Source organism: Cloeon dipterum, chromosome 1, assembly GCF_949628265.1.
Source record: "Cloeon dipterum chromosome 1, ieCloDipt1.1, whole genome shotgun sequence".
Lineage (NCBI taxonomy): Eukaryota > Metazoa > Arthropoda > Insecta > Ephemeroptera > Baetidae > Cloeon > Cloeon dipterum.
Genome location: NC_088786.1, coordinates 13,844,933 through 13,871,319, shown reverse-complemented (window position 1 = coordinate 13,871,319; position 26,387 = coordinate 13,844,933). Strand labels below are relative to the sequence as shown.

Here is a 26,387-nt window from a genome sequence, read left to right as displayed (position 1 = left end):
AGCGAGTGTGTAGGCTGGCGATTTATTTTTTTACCCTCGTTCAGCCAGCTTCCTAGAATTCCAGATCCGAGCTGTTAAAATTCAAATAGTCGTGATTCGCATTGCAGCGCGTTTTCAGCAATCTTGTAAGTACATAAATTTTTATCGCCTGATACAAGGCTGCGATAAAAGGCGACACACACACTCACAGGGCACTCGTTCGCTCTCCGCCTCATTCCCCACTCGCGCAGTAAACAATGCAAAAATTCGATATAAATTACATTTAACAGCCTCGAATGGCCAAAAGCAGTCTGCTGCTGCTGCTTCTATTCCATGTTGGCTTTGGTATCGAGATAAAAAAAAGAGAGAGATCCACGCAGAGTGTGTTTGTGTGTATAAAGGTAAAAAGCAGGCAAGAGATCGGTGGTCATGCGGTGGAAATACCAGTGTCATGTCCTTGTTATGCGGCGTGTACGAAAAAATCCTTAAAATTCCCTCTGTCCTACGTCTTTGTATACAGCAGCGTTTTTGCAGAACAAATTTGAATAGACGCCTCGGCTGAATCTTAAGTAGCTTCATCGATGTACAAGTTCAGCGTTCAGCACACACAAAAATCACCATCGTGCATTTAATATTGCATTTCTGGAGTAATAACTATAATAATAACGGTTACAGCAATGGCCGATAGTATATGACGCTGTAACGATAAAATTAATGTTAACCTGAATCGTGATAGTTAATCATCAAAGCTAGGATTAAAAGTTGTTTGCTTAGTTCAAGATTTTCTGTGACAGGACCATTCGCCCGTTTTTCACAATGGATCCCAAATCAATTTGCATACGAAGTGACGTGTATTAAATTTTGCCTGTTGCCCAGCACACAATGCTCATGCAGCACATATTCGATATCCGTGCTCGTGAAAAGCACGCAGCAGATAAAAGTTTATTTCTCCATGTGGCTGCTGGAAAGAGCTCTCGCGTCTCTCTATACGTGGGTGGAGAGCAAAAATAAAATCAAACGCGCATAAATTAGGCGGAATGCCGGCCAAAGGCAGATAAAATAAACGCTGTAGTCGGGCAGACGAGGAGCGATGACATTTTCGCCGAGCACGAAACTCACGCAAAAGCAGCGGGAGCCACGAATAAATACAGCAGGCTTCGCAAATAATGCAGACAAACAGGTGTGCACCTCGCTCACTCCGCGCGTATGATAATAGTACACATTATACGGGTATGTATGTAGTCTTGAAGTCGGAGCCTCCTCCTACTCAGTCACACACCTGGCCGCGTGCATGGACCCAGCATCCGAAGGAATGCTCATGACTCGCCGAGAGTTATTGCCCAGCGTTCAAGTCACCGGCCAGATTTGGTTACACTCTCTTCTACCCATGCACGCGCATAATATATCAAAGCGAAATTTTAAGCAGCCCAATTCTGGCCATCCTGTCTGCGGCTAAATTGCCAGCAAAGTTATTGCTGCAAAATCTGCAACTTTTGTAAAGGAATAAAAGACTTGGATAAACGAATGGGACACAACTTCAATAAAGGCAATAATCCTTGAATAAACCAAGTAAGCTTCGCATGGAGCTTGAAGCACAAACGTATATGAACATGAAACCTCATGAATTGAGTGAAATTAAAATTTGTAATTAAATTGTTTATCATGGCATTGCGCATGTATGGGGTAAAATACAGGACGAAAAACTATTTTCACATTTGGTATTTCTTGGGCACTTGGTAGCTGCCAATGCTACTTGTTTTGCTCTTTTATGCATTTTTATTACGACTTTGACTTAATAGTTCAAGAGCACGCTTTTGCTCTCTCGCTTGCTTGATTGAAAATTTTCCGTTAAGCTATGAGAAGAAATTTTACTTTCTTGTAGCGAGTTTAAAATTGTAACACGTTAAATGAAAATTTTTAGTTTAGAACGTTGGCCATCCTTTTTTAAAATAATAAATGTGCTTATACCTAATTAAAAAGAAATAGTATAGCTTAAACGTACAAACCACAAGTGTCCATATAGGGTTCAAAATTCCTAATAAAGCGTTGCAGCATGCGTTGCACTCTGATGAAAGTGATAAATTGTTGATAAGACCAATTTTTCAAGCACACGGGGTGTGGTTCATTTACCGGTGTCTTCGGATTTCCCTTTCGAGCTGCTGGGTCGCCCAGCGTATGCAATGCAGCACTCGCATCCTTCCTCCTCCGTTGGTCATGTGCACGTATTAAGCATAAGCATAATATGAAATGTGAATAAAGCAGCGAAACACGATAGCAGCAGCAACAGCGTACTCTAAAATCGAGGCGCAGCGTTTGATTCATTTGTGAATACACACTCACTTGTTTCCAATCAAAGATGATGACTCAGCTGAAAGGAGTGCGAAGCGAAGTAAGACAAAAGCACGGCTCTCTACGCGTTATCAATTAAAATGAGCAAACGGTTGAATCGAATCAAATAATACTTTTGCGCAGATAAGAGCCAGCACAATTTCGGCTACTCATCAAGACTTGACAAAATGCGAGAAATCTCACCTCTTTCATTGATTTGGCAAAAACTTGGATACATAATCTGCAACATAAAATGAGCTCTTACAGTAGGTGATTGCTTCTAATGCACATGTTAATGTTAAATTGATGTAGGAAATTTGTGACATGTTTCCATTCTTGCTCATGAATTAGGGCTATAACCAGTTGCCTAAACTAGTATAGCTGTATACCTTTCTGTATCAGAGATATAGAAAAATAAACAGCTCGTTAACACCGAGGAAGCTACATTTAAATGTAGCTATAAATGTAAAAAATAAATACCACACAACATTTAATACCTCATCATTTATTTGCAATTTTGAGTTGGAACGACAAAATGTATAAATCAAAATGATCAAAAAGTCACCGGTCGTTGAAAACAATTCAACTGTACGCTAGAGATAGAGATTCATGAAAAATTCAGCTCAATTTATTTTCGACTTTGTTTATTTTTATTTTGAGCTAGTAGAGCAACCGTCCCATGCCTGCTCACTTCCAAATATATCGGGTATCAACCGTTTTGAAGGCAACGAGTGCCTTTCAACAGCCATGCAACGATTCGCAATTCAGTGCACACTTTCGGGACAAATAGTTTTCCCCAGTTGCGTGAGATGCGTTGGCGGCGATAGTTTTGAAGTTGGAGAAATTCCTTCGGGCTGAATTGGGGTGACATCACACCTCTTGGCACCGAGATGAAAAGCGCTAGGCCGCCGATACCCGCAGGTGCTCCCTCTTGGTGCCCGCTGCAGAGCGACCGATTTTCACACGGCGTGCTGCAATTGGCAATTTTGCCCTTTTCCGAGTCGCGCGGCGTTTTGTACGCGAGACGTGGCCAAGAAAAGCGAAGGAGAGCAGCGAAATGCCGATGTCCACGGTTGATAAGCTCGCGGTCTCGTTAATGGGCTTTTTTGCCGACAGGTATTGTTCTGGATTAGCTCACGTCCCCATGCCTACTTTTGGGCAAACGGCGAATTTCGACCAAATGAGAACCAGATTTTCGCATCGCGTACGTGCCGACGCTCGCCAATATTCTTATAAAATAAGGACGCGTGCCGCCCTTACAGACGCACACACGCGCTTTTTTGCGGCTAATTGTCTTTTCGAGAGGATACATGGTAAATCATGTGAGCCCAAATTTGGGAGTTGCGTGATTTTTTGGTCCGTAAGCCGAGAAGGATTTCAGAATCGTCGTCTAAATATTTCGTTTTTTGCTTCGATTTAGGCTATTCAATGGGGGGCAACTTTTTCAGGTGGCTTTTCAATTTGTACACGGATATAGCTTGGCATTTTTTACTCAAAGATTTGTCTAATGGATTAACCAGCTACGAGCCGAAAATTTCTCAAACAAAAAAATAAGTAAACAGAAAATCTGAAATGAATCAACAATACTAGAAAAACTATTTCAATTTTAAAAGTAATTTAAATTATATATGTTTCTGATACCTACAATCCATTTTAAAAGTGACTAAGCACAATAAAGTTTTCTCACTTTTGAGTGCCACAGCTATGGAAACTCGCACTGCACGTGTGTGTACGAAAATTCATGATTTTATTACGTATTATATTTGCATGGTGAGCGAGCCCTTTAAAGAGGCATTACACCAGGATATAATAATCATTCAAAATTATTTCAGCATTCGGCCTGCACTGACAAGAGGCCGTAAAGCATCAGTATTTATGCAAATGGATGCCAACTTTAAGCCAGAACGGTTTATTTGTTGCTCTCTCGCGATCGTTTGCGGGCTTCAAGAGAGAGCCAAAGCATAAGCGCGGCAGCAGTAAATTTAGGCGTGCATTGTTTTATTAGCGCACACATGTCTCGCTTAAAAATCAAATCCCGATCAGATTGATAATTTAGACAAACTGTTGTTATTGGCCAACTGTGCAGACAAACATCTGACTTTTAGGGGATCCCCACAGCCTTAGCAGGAATCGGAATATTTTTACCATCATTATATTATTTATCTTTTTAGTAAATCCTGCTAAAATTTGAAATTCTTAGGAAGTTTTTAATTCAGCTGGAAATATTTTAATTGCACTTTTTATGTTATTTTCCTAACTAATATTAATATTACTTTTGCTTCAGATAAATCGATGAGATTTTTACTGTTCATTTATACAAAAATTAAAACAAAAGTTTGCCATTACAGATTTCTGTATCTTCCAAAACAATTTTAAAACTAAAAAAATAGAGTTGAGACAAATTATGTAAATAATGCTGGCCATTGTCTTAAAGAAAAAGTACAAGAGGATAATATCCACAAATTAACAAACGACTTACAATTAGCCTTAAATCTGTATTTTTTGCGTTAATCAATTAGGGGGCGGCAAAAGCGAAAAATTGAAAATTTTAGATGAAAAATTGCTGTTATTCGTGGTCACAGTATAGCACAACTTAGTTGAAACGATTATATCTTAAGTACAAAAGCGGAGGGAGGAAAAAAGCAATTTTTACTCGTTACGTTACAGGCGCGCAGGAATGGGAAATTGGCTGCATGAGAGCTGTGCGCGCACCAATAAAACAAAATTGATTATCAGTTGGCAGGCCGAGTGTGTAGAGGATCTTAGTGTGTGTTGGTGTTTTTTGCAAGCCGCGAGAGAAGTGATTAAAATCGGAGGATTGGGGGCGTGTCTCGTATCACGAGGTACTTATTCTTGCGCCGCCAAGAGCAGATTAATCAGGGACGTGATTCGAACAGCCCCCTTTGAAAGGCTTGTTTCTCATCTCTGCTGCTGCTGCTGTTGCTTGATGAGATTGAAAGCGAATTAAACTCTTCTGCTTTTTCATGCATCACATATATATACATATGTGTGTTTTATTATTTTTCACTGCGGGCGATTTTCGATAAGCATATTCTTGTTGAAACAAAATTTATACAAGACGATAATTTTATGCTGCTCGCGAGGAGTCAGGAGAGATGAGTGAGAGATGCCGAACGCCATGAATTTTCAAAATACCATCCGTGCCCGTGAGCCATGCAGTGCGATATGGAAAACGTCAAAATGCTCTCTTCCAACCTTTTTAACTATAATATTATAATAGTGAGACTACAAACAGCGATAGTGCTTTATTTACACCAAACACTGTGTGAGATATTTGTAGACAGTTAAGCACTGTCGATTATTTATCATAACAAATGAAAAATATTTGGTTGAATTACTGGCACTGTACACTACTGTTCACCTTTAAGATATAATGCAATATTGTAATTGTTTGCTATGTTGAAACCAACACGTTACAGATAAAATATTGCTCTTTAAGATACTCACAATGCTTTACAGGGTCTACTGTTCCAAAGATTTTGTGTTAAATGAGCTTGCTTACAATTGATTTTCCTAGATTTCAATTGCCAACATGTCTCATGATATGATGTTGAGGTTAAGATGACTTTATAAAAACTTGGGTTCTGGACTCTGGACATATCCCTGCGTCACTAAAACAGAGCGATTAAATGTAATTTTTCGATTTTTAACTAAATTCCAACCTCTGATCAATATACTCACTTTGACTTAAACTTTTAGATGTGTACTGAAGCATTAAATATATGCAAAACTCGTAAATTTAAATCACGATTGCAAATGCGGAATTTGTGTCGGCACATTCAAGCTATTTGAAAGCCAAAATCTCATAGGAATTCCATGAATAATTTCTTAGTTAAGTACAATCGATAAAATTCAAATATAATTTGCAATTTGGAATTATTAGAAAATTAAAAATTTCGCCACTTCACATTACTTCAGTCGATGCGTGTTTCTTCTTGTTCCGCAGCCTTGTTTTCGTTTGCCGCCCGCGCTGTTCAAATCTGTGGCTCACCAACCATTCGACCAATCATCATTATTCTTACTCTTTCACTCCCAGAAAGCCATCCACTCACTACTTCTCTTCGTCGAACACCTGGTCTTGTAAACACAAAATTTCGTATTTTGTAAATCTCTTCGCAGGAGTCATATCAAAGCCAAAATCTGCATCAGACTGGGATGTTTTTCTCTGCAATATTTTGTCTGACCAACGAAACAAGATGAGCGTGATGGTGCTGAGTCTTCACTCGTCGCAGTGCAGACAGTCAGACGCGGACGTGCTGCAAATGGACGAAGTGCTGGAGCGCGACCCTGACGCCCTCGAGAGAAGGGCAGAGTTTTCCTTCTGCGGTCAATTGACTCCCTTGCAGAGTGCAGTCTACAGAAACCACACTGTCTGCGTTAACTTTTTAATCAAGGTGAGTGATTCTTGATTCATTTATCCCATGACTTAATAAGCGTTGAAAAATTTGCAGAAAGGGGCCAACGTAAATGCTGTCACTGGGACTGGACATCACACGGCTCTGTACATTGCTATTTACCGCAAATATCTGAACATGGTTGAGATCCTTCTGGAGAAGGGTGCATCCACCAAGAGCCACCTTGCGCCCTACACCAACGCTGAAAAGCAACTCATTTGCGAATCATGGTAGTTGGAAAATAATTTTATAATATATAAGTTTTATTTATAGCTTTATTCAAGATACGAAAGTACATGCCGTATGACTAGAATAGGTTGCATAATCATGCTTGAAAAAGTTGAGCGAACTAGTTTTCTAACTATAATTGCAATGTACATAAATTTCAGTGATATTTTACTTTCCTATTTCGCAATTTAACTTGATAACATTTTAACTTAATAAATTTTTGCTTGTACAAAAGGCACCAATTTTTTGTTGAACAAATGGCTCTACTCCTGTGTGAATTTTGCTGAGTTTACTAAGCATGGGCGTCAAGAAGGGAAATTTTAACGCAAATCTGATCCAGCTGCCGTTTTAAAAGTAAACCAATAGTAATAATAATAATCAAGTAGTGTCAGAGAAAAATTTGGCCTCTGGCCCTTTGGACTGTTAAGCACTATCAATTTTCACTTTTAAAATTTAGTCCGCTGCACTAGCCACCAGCAAAAATTCTCTGCTACATTTAATGTTGAGCACAATAAAAAGGGTGTGAAAATCTTGTTTAGCCCTGCGACCTGCGACCCCCCTCCCTGCAAAATAGCAATTTTTTGCGAATTTGGTGTTAATAGATTTGCAACTTATTTTGAGCGAAAGATAATTTCCATGATTTACTAACAAACAGTAAATAAAAATTAAACATCATTCAATCTTAAAATATATATTTGTTAAAACTCAAGTTGTGTATTTATATATATTTGTTTTGATGGTTTTGATTAAAAGTAAATGGATCATTGTGGTTGCAACAAAGGGCAAACTATCTCTTATGACCTTGCTATATGTTCAAAAAAAATTAATTTCCTAAAATATTTATGGAGAATTTATGAGCGTCTTCTTGAGCTTGTTATATTTTAATGCTCAGAAATATTTTTGCTAACTATGAAGTAGAATTGATATGTGTGAAAGAAATAGAAATGTCGTTTGCATAGACGATTTAATCGCTGCCAGTAAAATTACCTCAATGCTAATTTGCAAACTGTTTTTCTTTGCTGTAGGTACTTCCACCTGGCTGTCACTTTTGAATTTTTGGATATTGCCAAGAAATTAGTAGAATACGGCTCCAACACAGAAGACTTTGACAAGCACACGGGCAATCAAATTTTACATGCAGCAGAGGTAAGTTTGTACTAACTCCAAGTATTTAAATTATGTCATTATTATCATTTCATTTATAATCTTCTGTTTCACAAAAGGATAATGATTTGATTTTATAATTAAGAGGCACCATAAATTTTCTTAAAGCTATTTTTATATTCCAGATTGCAGCTGCTAAGCCAAGCCCGGAAGTGCTACTGCTGGCGCTGCAATATGGACCAAGCATTGGCGAGCGGTCTGTAGCGAAAGAAGGTGAGCGGGCCCAGGGATCGTCACTGGTGCTCTGCACAGTGGGTAACAAGTGGTCCATGACATCAGACGTTAAGGTGGAGAAGCTCAAGCTTGTATGGACATTATTGTCCAAGTTTGGACACAGTTTCTGGTGCACAGACAATAAGGGGCGAAACGTTCAAAAAGTGCTTGAGAGGAAGCGCACAAAAAACTCAAACATTAATTTGCCAGACAGTATATTTGTTGACCTCTTGGACTTCCTTGAAGCGTTGATGTTCAATCCGCTGAGTTTGCAGGATCTCTGTCGGATCGCAGTGCGTAGCAGACTAGGTCAGGGGGCACAACAGAAAATCAACAGTATCGGTAGCATACCGCAAACTGTTCAGAGCTTTTTGAAGTTTGAACTGTTATGATACGTTTATCTTTAGGACATGACAATTTGTTACAATGTGTGATATTTTTCTGCGATACTATTTTTACTGATCAGTTTTGTTTTATTATGAAGCACACGTGTAATGTATGAATTTAAACAAAATAATTTCATTTTTTTCTCGATTTAAATTCCAAACAAATTTTGAATCAAATGAAGGAATAATTATTGGTATTTTTTGTATGGTTAATTTTGCTTTTTTCAAAATGGTATGTACGTAATTATGCAACACATGATTATTTTACATTTTAAAATGATTGTGATAATTTTTTTATGTTTTGCATACTTCATTATTTTGTACTGTTTTATTATTATTTCAAAAAATTTCCACTTATTTATTGCTTTCCATCTTTTTTCATCTTTGGCTTCATTTAGATATTTTATGATAATATTAAGCGTTGTGATGTATGGAATATTAATAACAATCCGGTGAGGAGCCAATTTTGGTTGTAATTGTAATCTTTTAGCAATACATGAAAAATATATTTAGTAAACCTTTTAAATGACAAATAAATAATTCAAATTAGTTTTGGGTCTCATTTGCAATAAAGCGCCTCCTTGGGTGCTTTTTGGCCTTGTGGATGCTCTTTCTCCTGATAGGCAACAGAGGGCATCGTTGGTATGAAAACAATCATTCACATTGTAGCCAATCAAAGAAGAGTATTCAAAATTGCCGCATAAAGTGAGAAAGGCGCCAAAGCAACCGGCTGAACAGGCCTATCCAGATGATCCTGTTTCATTCTCCATTCACTGTTCACTGTGGTATTTTGTTGAATATTGCCATTTCTGTTGTTTTATTCTATCCAGTTCGCGGAACATCTACGTCTATCCTGATGATGAAGAATGCGAAGAAAGTGAAACGCCCTTTGCGTAACAAAAACAAGAGCGACAGCCTTGAAAAGAAAGACGAAAGTGACACTGACATTCAAACCGAGGAAGAAACAAGCAAAGAAAAGGAAACAGAGATGGCATCAAAGAAAATCAACGCTGACGCTCTTGCCTCCGACTTCAAGCTGCAATGTGAGTTCAAATTTCGATAAATATCTATCTACATATTAAAAATACCGTCCTGGTCGCGGCAAAATTGCGTAACTTTCAACAACCAAACGCGAATTTCCTTGTTGCAAGAAAAGGTCAACCATCAATTCGACAATGAAAATTTGGGTGTTTGTTGAACGTTGCGCAATTTTGCCGGGACCAGGACGATACATAAGATAATTTCTCATCATGTTGATATTGTGTTATCTTACTTCAGCTGAAGTTTACCTGAACCGTTTGGAAGAAGTCCATGAGCAAAGCGTGCAGGACCTGCGCACGAAGTATAAGAAAATATTTTTGACGGTTGAAAAAGACATTCTTGATCTAACTTTGAACCAGTTTCACAGGGTACACGTACATATTACTTATTATACATGATAAACTTAATACATAAATCTCAAAAACAGCTGCAGCAAAGTTTTCTTCAAGAGCTCAATGCTATCAACGTGCAAGAAGATGATGAAGAACTTCCAGGGGAAGCACAACAAAGACAAATCACACAATCTCCTAATGTCACAAGTTCAAAGAGAACTGGAAGCTCTAGAGAAAGACTGGGGGCTTCACTTGAGGCAGATAAAGCTCCACCAGTTGTTGTGGTCCAACCTGAGGCTGAGAGCGATGAGAGCGAGGATGATTTTGACGACGCTCAGTCAAACGGAGACCTTCAGCCGATGAATACTGATCAGCCGAAGCTAGTAACTTGAGTTGATTGAAATGTACAAAATGGGTTTTTACACTTTTCCATCTGTTTCAGTCAGCACTTGTCCCTTTCACACCTCCAAGCAATGGAAGTGCCAGTCTGCTAAATCATGGAACCAATCACCAGGGAAGTATTTTTACTGGGATGCCGCTGCTGAACTTGTTCATTCCTGTGTCAAATGGAATGGTATGCTGCACTCAATTAAATATTAACACCAATTCTGATTTTGCGTGTTTATTATGTAGGCTGTGACTGTCCTGCCTCAACCAGTGACAAACTTTGGTCCACTTCCTGAAATCTCACCCAGCATTATGCGAGGCCTTAAAATCATTCAAAGTAACATTTCTGTCCTCACCAAGGCCTGGGAGAAACAACAGAAGCGCTCTTTGGGCAGGAAGTCCATTATATCTGGATCTTCAAGAAAATGAACAAAATTAGTTTTAAGGGTTTTAAGAGGTGGTGTTATAAACTGATTTCTTCATAATAGGACATGAACACTCACCAGCTGAAAGGAAGGTTTTTGGTTTTGCTGGCTGCCAACTGTTGCTTTAAAAAGACTAGAATGAGTTTTACATTAAAACAGCCAGAATTTAATGAAGGAGTATATTCAAATATGACTCTGAAGACCCTTTGTCCTTCCGATATTTTTACATTTCAAATTTCACATTTAATAGTGCCTTACATTCATAATTAGGTTCCAAAGTGAGGAATTTGTACTGATTTACTTCATTTCCTCTTTTAAAAGTAGGGTGTTTGTGTCCTTTAAATTTTTCTAAAAGGAGAGCTATAATATAGTTTTCTATTGCACAAAACAATTTTAGAAACTTCATAACCAAATTTAACTTGGCAATTTATAGAAACTGAACTATTGCAAAATGCTGATGTCCTTAATTTGAATTTAACTGTCGTTAACTCCAGATGTGTGACCTATTTTAACAATTAAGTTTTAAAGTTAACTGGTTTGGATCATCAAAAGATTCAGTTCAAAAATAGTGCATCTTGACTATCTAAAATTCGGTAGAAAGTTGTAAATATGTCGCTTCTAAACATTAAAGGTTTAATCACACTAAATATTCAAATATCATTAAAAAAAATGAACTATTGAAAAGCGCATGGCCTATAATATTATTATCACCCCCTGCAAGTGAAGGCGGCGGAATTCAAATACGCTCACCCCTGCATACCAAACTCACTGAAGCGTATCGGCCACCTGCATTTAAAAATTCTATCCAACGACTTAAAAATGTTTCCTAGGCCACAACCATTGATACCAGGGTAAACGTATTTATGTTTCATCTTTATTAGTCAATGTTAACTCTTAATTTAGCGATAACCAGACAAAATTCATCCAAGACAGACTGACTGATTCAGAGAGGCAGTTGGGGGATCTTTGTCAGTCTTTAGGAAGCTACACTAAATGCTATGCGCGGTAGGATTTAATCTATGCAGATGTGTTATTACTAATAGTGCAACTCTAACCTTCTATTTGAAGTGTCCGCAATCAAACTGACGAGGTGGTTCACAATATAGTGAAGAATGCAGAGAGTGAAGAAATTTGCAAAAGCAGTAGTGCTGCGTTCATAGAATTCGCAAATTCGTTTTCCTCGATCGCCGACTCTAGGTTTGTTTTAATTTTAAAAAGCAAAAGAAAACTTAACTTCTACAAATATTCTATATGGAAATTTAAATATAAATCAACATTTCTACTGCCCTTTAGCGCATAAATCTTTGCAAAAAAATGAAGTTGATATCATATTAAACTACTTCCTTCGTTATCTTGTATTGGAATATTTATTGACAAATAAAATGTCAGGAGTGCAAGGTTACATATTTAGAGATCTGTCAAAACCTGCAGAGAAATATTTGTGAAAAGACTGGAAACACAAATTTTGGAACCATTTTCCGCCATTGGAGCGCAAAGCAGGGAAGTGAGGGAAAGCATTAAATCTTCACTCTCGGCAAAGGAAAAAGAAATCTTAAGAAAGAGAGGCGTGGAGAAAACAAGACAGAGAAATCCAAGAAACAGGCAAAAGATCGTAAGCACCCATCTCACACTCAACCAGCCCTAAGTTTGAAATTATTTTTACTGTAGCTGATGGCAGAAACAGAATTAGCACGGGCCAGTGCTGATGTTTCAAGGACTCTGAGATCTCTTGAGGAACAAATGTACTCATTTGAAGCACTTAAAATGAGCGTAACCACCAAGGCTTTGAAAAATCTAATCGTGGCAGAGATGGCTCTTCACGCACAGGAAATGGAGCTGTTGACCAAAGCATATGATGATTTGCAGGCTATGGATCAGGAGCAGGACTTGGAGGCATATTAAATCATCACATTTTTTACTTCTATTTAACATGGTGTCGATAGGAATTCAGGAAAGCTCTTCGGGAACCTTCAGCATTTAAGGAGAAAAAATCCAACTTCCGTTCGATAGCCAATCTTTTCATGGGTTCTGGCAAATCAAGTTTGGAAAAAAGCTCCAAAAAGAGTTTGTCAAAATCTCTGGGAGATATCTCCAGCCCGTCAAGCGCTCTGGTAAAAAAAAATACTGTAGCAGATTCTTAATATAAAATTCCAGGATAAGAAGAGCTCATCAAGAAAAAGTTTGCCTGGCGAATCGAAAGTGCAGAAATTAACTATTTCTGATGACGAAGATGATGACGAATCAACTGAGAATACTGCTTCAACCGACGAGGAAGACCAAGAAGCTGAAATACCGAAGGCTATTAAACAGAAGAGGAAATTTTCCAAAATGTATATGAACTGACCTGACCAAAATAAAACACAGGATTATTCAATTTGACAAATATTTTATACTGATAGAAATGCAGTTTTATTTATCAAAAAAGAAGCAGATAGTGAAAGATTTACCTACAATTAAATCATAAAATAATTTAAGATAATATGAAACACAGAAAAGACAAAAGTGAATTATTGCAAATTGACTTAGGTGCTTGAGAAGTTTGGCTGGTGGTGAACAATAAGCGTAAAATATTTTTTGTGAAATTTATTTGTCAGGACCCTCCACGCCTGCCTGTGTCATCAAATCAGCAATGTTCTTCTCAAGATCATCAATGCGGTTGCCCATTTCATCTAGTGTGACGAATGAAGGAAATCGTTCGTTAAATTGTGAAATGTTGTGATAAGTAGCATGAAAAAAAACTATATGAACAGTGCAGAAAAAAATGCTGAGTCTGTACTATTGCTTCAGAATTGGATTTGATAAAAAATAATTCAGAAAATGTATTTTTCAACCTGAATTTGTTAAATATTAAGAGTTTGATGATGTTTGAATTCAGGAAAAAAATTACCAATCCAAAAGCACTATTTTTTTGCGTAAATTTGACGTGGAGCCGAGGCATGGTTTTTTCCTTCAAATATTAATGTGATCATAATTTTGTGTTTTACTGTCATGATCATGACTTTTCATTATATTATTTTTTTTTCGTTATTTTAACTTTATCAGTTTTTCGTTTTGCGTGAAAAGGATATTTCTCGTGATAATCTGGTCAGACATGGTTTGGAATCTATCCTGCATCTGCTGCAACAAAGTTTGCACCTGCAATATTAAAAAGCATTAATATACATAATTACACATAGCATTAGATTGTGTATCTTTGAAAAATAATAATTTTATTTTGACTGCTATTTTTGTTTACAATCACCCTGGCGACGCCCACTGAGATGGAAATAAAACCCACATTTTTCGTTTACAGAAGTTTAAAGTTGTGAGCGTTATTCAAATATTAGTGTTCACACTTAAACCTGGACACGTAACTTACGTATGTGGTCAGCTCCTGTACATTTTTAGGGTCGCTATTGTTCGCCAGGGCATAATTTTGTTGCTCATCCAAGTTTTTCATGTCTGGAGTCTCCGCCATTCTCGGGCTGTGAGGTGATTGGATTGCCTTGGCTGCTGCTGCCGGCAGAAGCAGAGTTTCTAATTGGCTGGGGTTCAAAATGTGGCGGAAAATATGCGAGTAATGTTAGTGTTAGTTCCTACGTTTCACTGCTACTGCTACATAACAAAAATCGGAAATATTTACAAATAAAATTATGACAAATGTAAGAAAAAATTGGCAACATATTCAGAAACTAATAACGAACGTTTTTGACGAGTGCGTGTACACATTAATTACATTTACCTTTTTAAAAAGGATTGATACCGCTAACCGCTGTGGAAGTGTCCTTCACGGATCGCGCTTGAATGAGAACTGGGAAGGAAAGCTGGGAAAGCTTGCAATGAGTGGAAAAGCTCTCACATCATATTACTAACTCTGTACCTTCCTCGTGATGGCACTAATGTAAAAGTGAGCTCTGCGTGTCTGTTACAATTTAATGGTGTAGAGACGGTCGATACAAAGCGAAAACACGATAAAAATATTTATTTATAGATGAGCAAAAGTGCCATGATATTTGTTTAGCTTCTTTTTTCCTAGTAACTATTTGAATTAAAAATAACATTAATTTTAGCTAACATTTTCTCAATTTTCTAATGAATGATAAGTAGTGTAAAATGTACATTAGTGTGATTGTTTGTTGCAGTTTCATTTATGGATGACAGCGAATCATTAATAATGTGTTTTAGCCGTGCAAATGTATGTGATTCAACTATTTTACTTTAGAGGATTGGATTATTAATGCGTTATATTTTTCGTAAGCCTCAAAACATGTTTTTTTGTTACCATGACATTATTTCGATTTTTTCATGAAATTCAACGTTTCCATCATTTAGCGGGATTTTAAAATAAATTTATTTATTCTATGTGCTACTTTCCTGCTGTTTTCAACTTTCATTTACTCGCTTCACCGCAACACACATTTCATTATTCACGAATCACAAAGCATCCAACTGCAGCTTTGAAATCACTTTGACACAATTAATGCAATCTTTCATCATTGCTCAAACGCGCGCGTCAATTGACGCGGAGGCAGAGCCAGAGCCACAAGGTCTTATCAAGTGAGCCTCTTACAGAAAAATAATTCGAATTTTTTTCATTCCACGCTCGTGAAATTCTATCCTTGTTGGTTGCTGCGATTCTCTTTTTGCGTCTTTGTTACTTGCCTCCGGTTGATGTTGAAATTTACGATAGATTGTTTTGTTCTTCCACGAATTCTTTCGCGCAGTTCGTCGGACTTGAAGGCGCAGATTGTGTGAGTGACACAGAGTCACGTGTGCTGTGTTCATCGATCGCTTAGCCAGACTGGTCGCTAGTTACGAAAAGCGGCGGCATGCCGACCGAAAAATACACAGCGTTGGGCTTTCTCTCAATTCTTCTGCTGATATCAGCGTCGACAGGTGCAACCGAGGCCGCTATTCGACATCCGATTATTTTAGGTGAGTCGACTTTTCCGAAATAAGTTAATGTTCCGTATTGTTAAGGCAATTACTGCTCCCTTTTCCTCTGCCAGCAGAAAGTGTTTTGTATTGATTTTTCAACTGCAGCTACTAAAAGAGTCCACGACTCTTGAAAATTTCGATGTTATTTCAATTGCTTCAAAATTAACTCTCATTATGCCAAAATAAATTTTGAAATCAAGAACTAGATATAATTAATACGTGTACCATAACAACAGAGAGCAAAAAAATGAATATATTTCTTTGCTTGTGAAAATGATTATGGTTACGTCATATCTGCAAAATCTCTATTAAAAAAGTCCAGCCTGTAAGTGTGATCGGAAATTATTGTTTTTCACACTTTTCATCGTTCAATTCACATTTACAGTTAAGAAAAAGTTGGCAATTAAGTAAGATTTTGCTTATCTAACGAAAAATTATGAAAATATAAATAGCTCGCATTGTTAGGCATTTTACCCTACATCGACTAATAAATGATTTTTCAGTGCCTGGAGATGGAGGAAGTCAGATTGACGCAAAACTGAACAAGACTGAAGTGGTGCACTATTTGTGCGAGAAAAAGACCAATGACTTTTTCAATACGTGGCTCAACTTGGAACTTCTCGTCCCAGTCGTGATAGACTGTCTGGTAAGGCAAAAGGCAAAGCTATGTTTGTGCGGAGCAATATCAACCGTTGTGCATCAAATAAATTGATCCCTACAATTAGTTCTCCCATGCAGCCGGCGTGGCGTACATTTCGCGCTGGTTGCATAATCACGCTTCCCTGGTTTCTTTATCGGTTTATAATCTTAGCGGGGCTGATTGTTCTATATAATGTCTATAACGAGGCTTGTTTAAGTATACTTCTAAACCCTTCGAGTAGCCTTATTTTACTTAAAATACACATACAGTAAAATTATTATTTATTTAAAAACTATACTGATTTGCACTTTAAGTATAGGTGGGAATGACAAAAACCTAACGTTTCTAAAAAAGCCGTCAACGAATATAGGACCCGGTGATCCTTGACAGGACATCACAAATATGTATATTACTGCGCTGTCCAATTCTATTCCGGCGATGTGTTTACGATCTTATTGATGGCTAGCTGGGGTCATTTACGCAATCGCAATAACAACTTTAAATGTCATCAATTTTGCAAATTTTTAAAATTTTATTAATTTTAGTGCCAAATGTTTACAGCAAAATTTCAAATTTGTATTGCAGTATGCGGTGGGCAAATTAAGATTTTTTTAAATTTCGCTGTTGACGTCACTTTTTAGTTTACATTTTACTTTTAGAATGACAACTAATTGTAAGAACCACACCACATAATTATCGAGTACATCGCAAAATTAAGCATGGAATAGTAGTTTTTGAAGTGTGACGAAAGTTTGTTGCTTTTTCGTTCAAGGTGGACAATTTACGGCTTGTGTACAACAATGAGACGAGAACCACGAGCAACTCTCCAGGCGTGGAAACTCGGGTGCCAGGTTTTGGAGATACTAGTTCAGTTGAGTGGCTCGACCCAAGCCAACTTTCGCTTTCCAAGTACTTCAATAATATTGCTAACACCCTGGTCAGCAAACTAAACTACACGCGCGGGGTTGATTTGCACGGCGCGCCATATGACTTCAGAAAAGCCCCAAGTGAGTTTTTCCATTCGAAATATAAAGAACCAAACCCACTTATTATTGGGCAAACGTAAATATTTCATAGATGAGCACGAGGAGTTTTTCGCTAACATGGAAGCGACCATTGAGGAGACGGTGAAGAGGAACGGACAAAGCGCGGTTATCGTGACACACAGTATGGGCGGCTTGATGGCGCTGGCTTTCTTGCAGAGACAAAGCCAGAGCTGGAAAGACAAGCACGTCAGTTCTCTAGTTACCCTAGCCGCACCCTGGGGAGGGTCAGTGAAGACAGTCAAGGTCTTTGTCACTGGTAACATTTCTTGCATAATATACGTCCACACAGCCGGAAAGCCGCATTTTGCGCTGATTGCAGGTGACAATCTAGGCGTGATAATTTTGAGCAGTGGCACTCTCAAGGATCAGCAAATCACTTCGCCGTCGCTCGCCTGGCTCCTACCGTCATCGCTCTTTTGGAAGCCCGACGAGCCACTTGTCCTTACTCATGAGAAAAATTACTCGCTCAGCAATCTTCGCGACTATTTCAGGTAAATCAAAGCGATAATTAATGATAATATAATCGTCAAAACCAGTTTGTCATCGCATTCATTACAATTTTTTAAATCCAGAATTGAAAGTTTTTTAACACCTGATACTTACTAGTATGCATAATAATGTCCCATCGGTCAAATTCAATTAAAAGTTAAATTAAATTTCCCAGTGACATCGACTGGCTGACTGGCTGGGAAATGCGAAAAGACACAGAGAAATATTCATTAAACTTCACGGCACCTGGTGTGGAAGTGCACTGCGCGCATGGTGTAGGAGTAGCCACAGTAGAGCAACTTAAGTACGCCAAAGACAAATTCCCAGACTCGTCGCCAGGGTAATTTATTTGTACAATTAGTTGAAGTTGGACTAACATTTTCTTAAAATTTTATTTAGACTGATCATGGGGGATGGTGATGGAACAGTTAATCTGCGGAGTTTGGAGGGTTGCTCAAAGTGGAATCAGGCCCAAAATAACGGCAAGAAAATCTACCACCAAACCTTTCCAGGCTTAGACCATATGGAATCGCTCAGAAATGACAAAATTGCTCAGTTTGTGCTCAATCTGATGAGAGTAAAAATTAATGTTCCGTAAATTAATTCTGCCCTTGTCATTCTCACAGTTCAATTCGTTTATTTATAATATTGTCATTAATAAATTTAGGCAAATTGATTTAAAAACTTTAGTTTCATTTTCAATAAATGATCAAATTAAACTAAGACGTAATAATTCAAATCGACCCTAATGTTTTCGTAGCTTGGCTACAAAGATCATGACATATGCTGATTCGATTCCTCGAACGAAAGTTCAAAGGCATTTTAGTAACGCAAAAATAAAGCACCACGCCATTTATATATGATAAGTCTTTGATCAGATTATAAGGCGACGGTGATGACATTGAGTGCTTTTATTAGGCCTGACCCCCGATCATATATAAGTCTCATCCACTCAAATTATTGAGTCAGTACGCATCCAGCAGAGAGCAAACCAAGAGGTCAGATTTGATACGCCTGTGAGTTCTTGCCGCTAGTGGCAAAAAGAATTATTTAGGAGACAAGATGATGCGTGTTTACATCGCTCTTTTAGCTGTCAGCTACACCTTCGCAGCCTCCAGGTATATTTAAATCGATGTGTTTAAAAAATTTAATACAATATTTTGATTGCAAAATTTAAGCGCTACTGTTACCAACATGGAAGACGTTTTACTGCAGATTTTTCCAGACGTCAAAACTAATTTGGCTTTGAGACCACCAGGTTCGCAATACTTTTTTACTTTAAATGTTCTTAAAACAGTTAGGCAAGTTAAAGCAAGCGAATAGCATTTATAAATAAAGATATCTAACTGTAAATCGAGTTGAACGCAATATCTCAGCAGCTCTCGGCACTGTTTATTTGCTTATTGTTGACCTAAGCTTGCTGGTTTGCAATAATGGGGCTACAAAGGTCACCCATGACAAGTGGTCAGGCCGTTTGTGCGTGGCTCTAATCGTCGGCAATTTGAGAAGCTGAGCAGTTGGAGCATACAGCGCTAGCGTAATAGGATCTGACCACTTTTTACATCAACCAATTTAAATCTTGGGCGTCCTTTTCATCGCTCATCCTGCTCAAACGGAATGTAATATTAGATAACTTTGCTTTATGTTGCGCTTATTGCAGTTGGCCGAAAATTTATTCCTTTATGGTTCCTTGGCTCATTTCAGATTTAAATTCTACGCAGGTGGCGGTTAATATGCACATTCTGGACATTTACAAAATTGATGACGAGGACCAGGTTGGAAATATTTGATCTTAATTGATTCCAATAAACAGTTTAGTAAGCAAACGATAATGATTTATAGGAATTTGGAGTGAGCATGTACATCCGTCAACGCTGGACCGACCCAAGAGTAAAGTTCTCCGCCACGAACCGTAAGCAAAACTCGAACTGTGTATCAATCACGCTTAATTAATTAATTCCGCTTAGCTGACATCACTCATGTCGTTCTGAACGATCGAGATAAGCTCTGGGTGCCCGACACATTCTTCGTCAACGAGCGCAGGACGAAATTTAGCGAAGCCCTCACTGAAAACTCGTTCATCAAAATTTTCAACGACGGCCGTGTCATTTACAGCACGAGAGTGCACACCACTCTTTCCTGCCCGCTCAACCACGCTAAATTCCCCTTCGACGTACAATCCTGCAGCTTCACCCTTGAAAGCTGTAAGTTAAGCATGTTTTTTAAGATACAAGTTGCGTTTGATAAGATCGTTAAAACGTTTAGAACGGGCGCAAAATCTTCTTTTTAAATTTTAATCAAATGTTTCATTAGATTTGCTGAATACTGCATCAAATTCAGTGTTTAAGGAAATATTTATTTAATTGATATTAATGCGATAGTTGTTTCATTTTTTGTAAACACCCATTTGCAGCAAAAGTATAATGCACCAATATATAACTAAACCAATTTACTTAAGAAATCTAAACTTGTAAAAATATTGGCTCAAGTTAGTTAAAAATAATTTTGTAGAGCAAGAAAATTTACAACTTTATCAACTCGAATTTCAGATGGACACAAGAGGAAAGAACTTGAATACGTCTGGTATGAAGATAAAGACTTCCCAGTTACAGTCGGCAAGAAGCTGACAACCAAGCCATTCCAGCTTAGGGGCTACGGAATTGACGCATGCTGCAAACCAAACGCACTCTGCGGTATAATTCTAATTATGTTGGAAATCTAAATCTAAACTATAGCATATTTTCACCAACAGAATACAGCTGTCTAACGGTTGACTTTCTGCTAAGCCGCCGCGGATTTGGCCGTTATCTGTTGCAAGCGTATTTGCCAATTACATTTGCGGTCGCTCTCGCTTACCTTTGTCTCTGGCTGCGCACGGATTGGACCATCAAGGTGTTCCTCTCGGCAGTAAGCATCTTGTGTACCGCCATTCTGGCTGCATTCGCTTCCTCTCTCGGACCAGAGACCAACGACTGCACTGCCCTTGACGCGTGGGGTTTCTGGAGTGTGGTGCTTTCAACGCTGCCAATGATTGTGTTGATTATTTCCAGGCTTCTGACACCAAAGGCAGGTCTAATATATTCGCTCTTTAAGCCTCCAACAGAAGTATGCATAATTACTAAAAGCAGTATGCTTGAATTCCTGAAAATTGATCATCTACAGCGTTATAAGATATGGTAGAAGTGGAGGAAAACTAATTTTTTTCCCTAATATAGTGTATAATTTATGTACCTCATCAAACCAAAATTATTTTACCATGAGATAAAAGTTCAGGATATTTGAGCGTAATTAGCCAATTTTAATTCAATCTTAAGTTCATTTGGACCAGTTCAAGTTTAAGATAATAAAATTATAAGAAGTTTTAGCTGCTATTGAAATCAAACACTGAATATTAATTCCCATCAATCTCTTATATTGTGACAAAATGTAGATTAAATACAATTGTGACATTAGTTTGCGATCATCTATAAAGTTTTTACTTTCAATTTCAGGTTGAAGAGGCCAAGGACGAAAAACTTGAAAAGGGAGAGATCAAAGAAAGCCTGCTTGGATCCCGCGTTGAGAAAATCGCTATCTACATGTTTCCTCTAATTTTCGCACTGTATAATTTCGTGTATTGGGCAAACTATGCAAACAGAATGAGTCCAGAAAATGCAATTGCAGATGAACGGAAGGTAATTGTGTTAGATCCTTAAAAAGGTGTTCCCTGTTTTGGAGATATGCAATTATAATTTTAATAAATTTGCTTGGATTATAGCATTTTTTGAGCATAATTGCATTGCTTGACTGTATTACAGACAAAATAAACTAATCTTCTGCCACTTTGATGACAGTCTCTCCCAAGGGCTCCCTCCTTGTCAAGCACTCTTTTTCTGGCAGGGTCAAGTAGTTGACACCCTAATAAATTAGAAAATATTAAACATTTCTGAAGTTTTCATTCTTAACATTAACTTACCTCCAAAGGTCTAACTGTGACCTTGTAGATGTAGCGATTTCTGTCAGGATGTAGCTCCTGAGTCTGTCTGTCGAGAGCCAAAATCTGCTCAATATCCAAGTTGAATGGTAGCAGTCTGGGCTCAATGTTATAAGTCGCGACATCAAGCACACCTTTAATAATACGAATCCAAACAAAGTGTTGTTAATATCAGGTGTTTTAGAAGCAGCGGCGCATACTATTTTTCTCATACTGCGTGCTTCCAAATTTGTGACAGTACAATATAGATGAGATAGGTTTTTCTCGCTTGGCGAATTTTAAACATATATCATGGGAAGAAAACAGGAATACCATGGTATTCCTGTGCACCAAGAACACTGTTCTGATTATTTCTGTATTTTCCTTTTTGATGCCAAATTCAGGAAACGACAAAATGTATTATTTTTCTGGCACAGGATTAGCTTAAAAATTAAGGAATTTTCATATTACATAACTGACCTTGAGCAAAGCTGTCTCGTTCAGAGCGATGTGCAAAAACGCCTTCAACTCTAGAGCCCTCAGCCAGTCCAATCCAAATATCACCTCCGCCAGAATTCAACATTCCACAAACGATTTTTGCAAAGGAAGGCTGTCGGATATCTCTAATGCTGCGAACTTTCATCACCTCACAGTTAAGACTTTGCACAACTGGTTTGTAGATAAGCCTCCGCAGGAGGAACGGACACTTGGTTCTCATCACTAAAGCTGCATCTTCTACAAATAATAACATTGATTCTATACAGGACAAAAAAATAATTTTCGTGTCCTTACTCAGCTTAGCCTCTGGAATGGCGAAGAGAGAAAGAGTAGACCTGCTGGGCAATAGCCAGGTTTCTCCAGGCCACTGCTTACGGCTCATGTTGAAATCAGACAACTGCGACTTTTTAAGACTCAAATTCGCTTTGCAGTTTTCATTTAGGTCACTCTTCAGTGCCTCCACTTGCAAACGCTCATCTTCAGCTTCCACCTCCTCAGGGATAGGGTAAATTCGCCTATCGCAGACTTCAATTGATAAAGAGGCCGGGCAATAGGAAAAAATATATAGGGCCATTTTATGGCTTAAGTCTGTATATAATAGTCAGTGTTCTGGCAAGTTTATGGAAAAATAACAACCAGTTGTAATGTAGGATTATAGGTTTTTGAAAATTAAAAAGCCCGCAAAAAATTATTAAAGCGATCATACAGTACTGGGTTCCACTTAAAATTTATTAGTATATCCTATCTTTTATTTGAAGCCTGGTTTAAATTATTTCCAACATTTTATTTGGACGTTTGAGTTTATAAAAATGAGATTTGTAATTTTAGATAGTTTTTGCCATGTTAAATAATCATATAAAGATTCAGCAATGGGTTCTACCTTCTATGCTTTGCAGTTCTGCCTCCAAGGTCCCAAGTGAGGTAATGGATGCACTCTTCCAATTGAGCATGCAGCTTTTCGGACGGGCAACATTTTAGCAGTGCGTTGGCGGCTGAAAACACCATTAATTTTTTACAGATCTAAAATACAATTTTAAGTAAATAATAACCTCCATAAATGAGACGGCTTTTGGGCCATCGTTTCACTTCGATCCTAGGCAAATACAAGTTAATTCCATTCATCAGGGTCTCCAATTCATCATTTGATGGTTTTGTTGAATGAATCAACCACACAAACCAATCTAAAAATTGAAACAAATTTTACAATTTCAACCCTTACTTAGTTGAATGAGCCTACTACACTACCTGCTAAGAAATTGTGAATGCAGCAAGCAATGAGTCCTCTGCTACCTTTTTCACAGTGAGAAGCAAGGGCATTCAAAATTGCCAGATATTCAACTCTCAAGCGTCCATCAATGCTCTGACAACAGAAATAAGAAATATTTAGGATTGCTTGCGAGTTTCATAGGTTTCATTTTTTACTTTGATTAATTGGTAGGCCCTCCATGGTCCTTTCCCATCCAAAATGACAAGGATGTCATCCAGCTTGCCAGAATTAAGGGTGACATAGATCAGATTGACCACCACCGCAAGCAGCTCGTTCGGAGGGGGCCTGCACGCGTTGCCAATATAAACCAATGGTTTCCAGGTCATAATAGGGTCGCTCCTCTCCAGTGGAATCAGGACGCTGGGTTTGCACAGAGCGCGGGCGGCGTAGTCAGGTAGCCACACGCCACGGTAGCCCTGCCTGAATGGTAAGGGGCAGTCAGTCAGAATGATTGCCCGCACATATTCAGGCAAGGTTGGCGCAGTAGGAGATGTTGGCTCATAGCTGATCCAGGAGATTTCCTATGCGGCAGAAATATTTATTTATATAAGTGTAAAAAATTGGGTGAAGCTTTTTACATGATTACATATATCACGACAATTTTAATCAAATACAAAATAGCCAAATGGTTTTCAAAAAGGGGACTGCTGAATAAATTAAATCATGTAAGTATTTACACTTGATTATGGTACCACTGATCTGATCAATACATGTAATATTATGTTTTTCTTGAAAATAATCTTATTTTATCACTTTATTTTTTAAAGCGAAAACCTATATTTTAATACCATGGAAGATATTAATACCATGGGCGGCAGTTCCAATATTGCAATTCAGTTTCTATTTACTCAATTTAGTACATAATCCCTTCAATTGTTTGTGTTGTTCAAACTTGAATTTTCAAGGAAGAAGGGCACTAGCTAAATTTCCAACAAATATATTTGACAATAAAAAAACAAATAACAAACTGTCCAATAATGTTGATTAATGTTGTACATATACTTATCGTAGATAATATAGTTCTACCAACTTTAGAAGCAACAGCAACCATGTCCCCAACGCCAATCCAGAATTCTCCAGGTTGAGGAATTGGTCTCGAGTGAATGATTTTAGAAATTGTATCGCTTCGACAACCCAGTAAGCTCCAGTAAGATTCAACGCAGCATATTGCAGCTTTGTGAAATTGCAGGCATCGAAGTGGAAAAGCTATCTTCCCCTCCTTCCCGCTGTCCATCATCAAAGGAGTTTCATGGTCAGCCTGCTCTTTTGATCATGTTTAAATGGTTTGAAAAATTTTGTTTTAAAAATTGCCTTGCCGAGGGTAAGTTGCGGCTTGCGAAATTGAGGTGGGAGTGTTTCTTGAGCAAGGACGTCCTCACACTCAATACACTCCAAACACTCACAGTTTTTCAAGTGTTGCAAGTCCACATTCCTGCACTCGCAGAGGTTAATGACCAACTGTGGAATTTGGTCCATTTCCAGGGCCTCCTTCATAATGTCCCCTGCAGGAACAGCTTCTGACCAGCATAGAAATTTTTCTAAGGCACATGCTTTTGACAGGTCTTTCACCATAAAATCAGTGATGTCTGCATAAAAGGTGATCATCTGAAAATTACTCCGTAATAAATAAAGTAATATTAATTAGCAACCATCTTTTTACCTTTGCGAGTTGATTCAAGAGATTGGACTGAAGGAAGACCAACTCAAAAACTTTGCAATTCGCAGCCAAAGTTTGTTGAATCAATATCAGGGCAGACAAAAGCGGCTTTTCACTCTCACTCAAAGGATCTAATAATGCAATATTTAAACAGATACAAAACTATATTTAATAATGTGAACCATACCTAAATCAGGTCGTTCCATGAATTTATCAATGTGATTCTCACACATTTCAACTAATTGTTCAGCAACTGCAACAATTTTACTTTCATTTAAAGATTCATCTTCGACGACCAGTTTTAACTTTTCAACGATTTGGCTTAAATCCTCCGTGCCCTCCATATTTAGTTAATTTTTATATAATTTATGATGAACTGTAAAAAAATTCATGATTAAAAACAATAATACATAATGTATTTACATTATATCATAATAATATTATGTACATACACAACAGGTCGTAATCCTTAACTATCAGGACAGGTATCATATTGTCTTCAATAATAACATAAATATTACATACATAATTATGTATCATAATTATTATGTATGATATATCTACAGTATATACATATATACATAAATATGAAATATTAATGTGTCAATATAATAATAATAATTATAATATTATTATGTACATCATAATGTACTGTTCCTTACTTTGTATTGTCCAGAATTATGTGTGTATCATACATACATAGATACATAGATAATCATAGGCCTAAGAAGCTCTTTAACCTCACCCACACAATATCTAGGCAAAACGTACAACCAAACAGATCGATTATGTAGTCCAGGGTCCAAGTTTAGTAGTGTCCAGGTAATAGTTATAGGTAGATTTTGTATTAAAATATGTATGTAAATGTGTACTTTTCCGGTCTTTTCATATGATAATCAAAGTTGATGCAGAGCGGTATCCTTTTTCAAGTACATAGTACATACATAGGTTCCGGAAAGTGCTAACACTGCTATTACTGCTAACACGTTACGCGCGAGTTTGGCTTTCTGGCCAGTGACCAAT

General features: G+C 37.8%; 7 protein-coding genes across 8 annotated transcripts; 5 read left to right on the top strand and 2 right to left on the bottom strand.

The window, feature by feature from the left end:
* The first annotated feature begins 6,367 nt into the window (after window positions 1-6,367).
* Window positions 6,368-9,262, top strand: LOC135948623 (ankyrin repeat and SOCS box protein 1-like). Its single transcript, XM_065497989.1, has 4 exons — window positions 6,368-6,722; window positions 6,780-6,952; window positions 7,976-8,096; window positions 8,240-9,262. Exons 1-4 carry the CDS (start codon window positions 6,525-6,527, stop codon window positions 8,717-8,719), a joined length of 972 nt encoding a protein of 323 aa, XP_065354061.1. The 5' UTR covers window positions 6,368-6,524; the 3' UTR covers window positions 8,720-9,262.
* Window positions 9,263-9,459: 197 nt separating this feature from the next.
* Window positions 9,460-11,545, top strand: LOC135948621 (uncharacterized). The gene is made up of 5 exons (XM_065497987.1): window positions 9,460-9,756; window positions 9,992-10,122; window positions 10,182-10,469; window positions 10,529-10,660; window positions 10,720-11,545. Exons 1-5 carry the CDS (start codon window positions 9,462-9,464, stop codon window positions 10,900-10,902), a joined length of 1,029 nt encoding a protein of 342 aa, XP_065354059.1. The 5' UTR covers window positions 9,460-9,461; the 3' UTR covers window positions 10,903-11,545.
* Window positions 11,546-11,612: 67 nt separating this feature from the next.
* Window positions 11,613-13,300, top strand: LOC135948622 (CBY1-interacting BAR domain-containing protein 1-like). Its single transcript, XM_065497988.1, has 7 exons — window positions 11,613-11,749; window positions 11,802-11,903; window positions 11,967-12,095; window positions 12,330-12,510; window positions 12,567-12,791; window positions 12,842-13,009; window positions 13,053-13,300. Exons 1-7 carry the CDS (start codon window positions 11,718-11,720, stop codon window positions 13,239-13,241), a joined length of 1,026 nt encoding a protein of 341 aa, XP_065354060.1. The 5' UTR covers window positions 11,613-11,717; the 3' UTR covers window positions 13,242-13,300.
* On the bottom strand, window positions 13,265-14,393 carry LOC135948627 (heat shock factor-binding protein 1). The gene is made up of 3 exons (XM_065497995.1): window positions 14,257-14,393; window positions 13,967-14,033; window positions 13,265-13,570 (listed from the first exon to the last, which is right to left on the bottom strand). The coding sequence occupies exons 1-3, from the start codon at window positions 14,353-14,355 to the stop codon at window positions 13,482-13,484; spliced, it is 255 nt and encodes an 84-aa protein (XP_065354067.1). The 5' UTR covers window positions 14,356-14,393; the 3' UTR covers window positions 13,265-13,481.
* A 1,086-nt stretch (window positions 14,394-15,479) lies between these two features.
* LOC135948619 (phospholipase A2 group XV-like) lies at window positions 15,480-18,631 on the top strand. The gene is made up of 7 exons (XM_065497983.1): window positions 15,480-15,812; window positions 16,319-16,461; window positions 17,228-17,462; window positions 17,533-17,757; window positions 17,821-17,992; window positions 18,166-18,330; window positions 18,390-18,631. Exons 1-7 carry the CDS (start codon window positions 15,707-15,709, stop codon window positions 18,586-18,588), a joined length of 1,245 nt encoding a protein of 414 aa, XP_065354055.1. The 5' UTR covers window positions 15,480-15,706; the 3' UTR covers window positions 18,589-18,631.
* Window positions 18,632-18,945: 314 nt separating this feature from the next.
* On the top strand, window positions 18,946-21,912 carry LOC135948620 (glutamate-gated chloride channel-like). Of its 2 annotated transcripts, XM_065497985.1 has the most exons (8): window positions 18,946-19,108; window positions 19,169-19,248; window positions 19,695-19,765; window positions 19,833-19,902; window positions 19,958-20,194; window positions 20,540-20,683; window positions 20,743-21,056; window positions 21,482-21,912. In XM_065497985.1, the coding sequence occupies exons 1-8, from the start codon at window positions 19,053-19,055 to the stop codon at window positions 21,683-21,685; spliced, it is 1,176 nt and encodes a 391-aa protein (XP_065354057.1). In that variant the 5' UTR covers window positions 18,946-19,052; the 3' UTR covers window positions 21,686-21,912. The 2 variants fall into 2 exon arrangements, with proteins under 2 accessions (XP_065354057.1, XP_065354058.1); XM_065497986.1 differs by lacking the exons at window positions 18,946-19,108; window positions 19,169-19,248 and adding an exon at window positions 19,495-19,609.
* On the bottom strand, window positions 21,382-26,327 carry LOC135948628 (uncharacterized). Its single transcript, XM_065497996.1, has 13 exons — window positions 26,027-26,327; window positions 25,552-25,740; window positions 25,368-25,495; window positions 25,016-25,312; window positions 24,738-24,935; window positions 23,863-24,228; window positions 23,686-23,800; window positions 23,490-23,621; window positions 23,321-23,432; window positions 22,735-22,955; window positions 22,423-22,677; window positions 21,946-22,097; window positions 21,382-21,887 (listed from the first exon to the last, which is right to left on the bottom strand). The coding sequence occupies exons 2-13, from the start codon at window positions 25,706-25,708 to the stop codon at window positions 21,798-21,800; spliced, it is 2,223 nt and encodes a 740-aa protein (XP_065354068.1). The 5' UTR covers window positions 25,709-25,740; window positions 26,027-26,327; the 3' UTR covers window positions 21,382-21,797.
* Window positions 26,328-26,387: the final 60 nt, after the last annotated feature.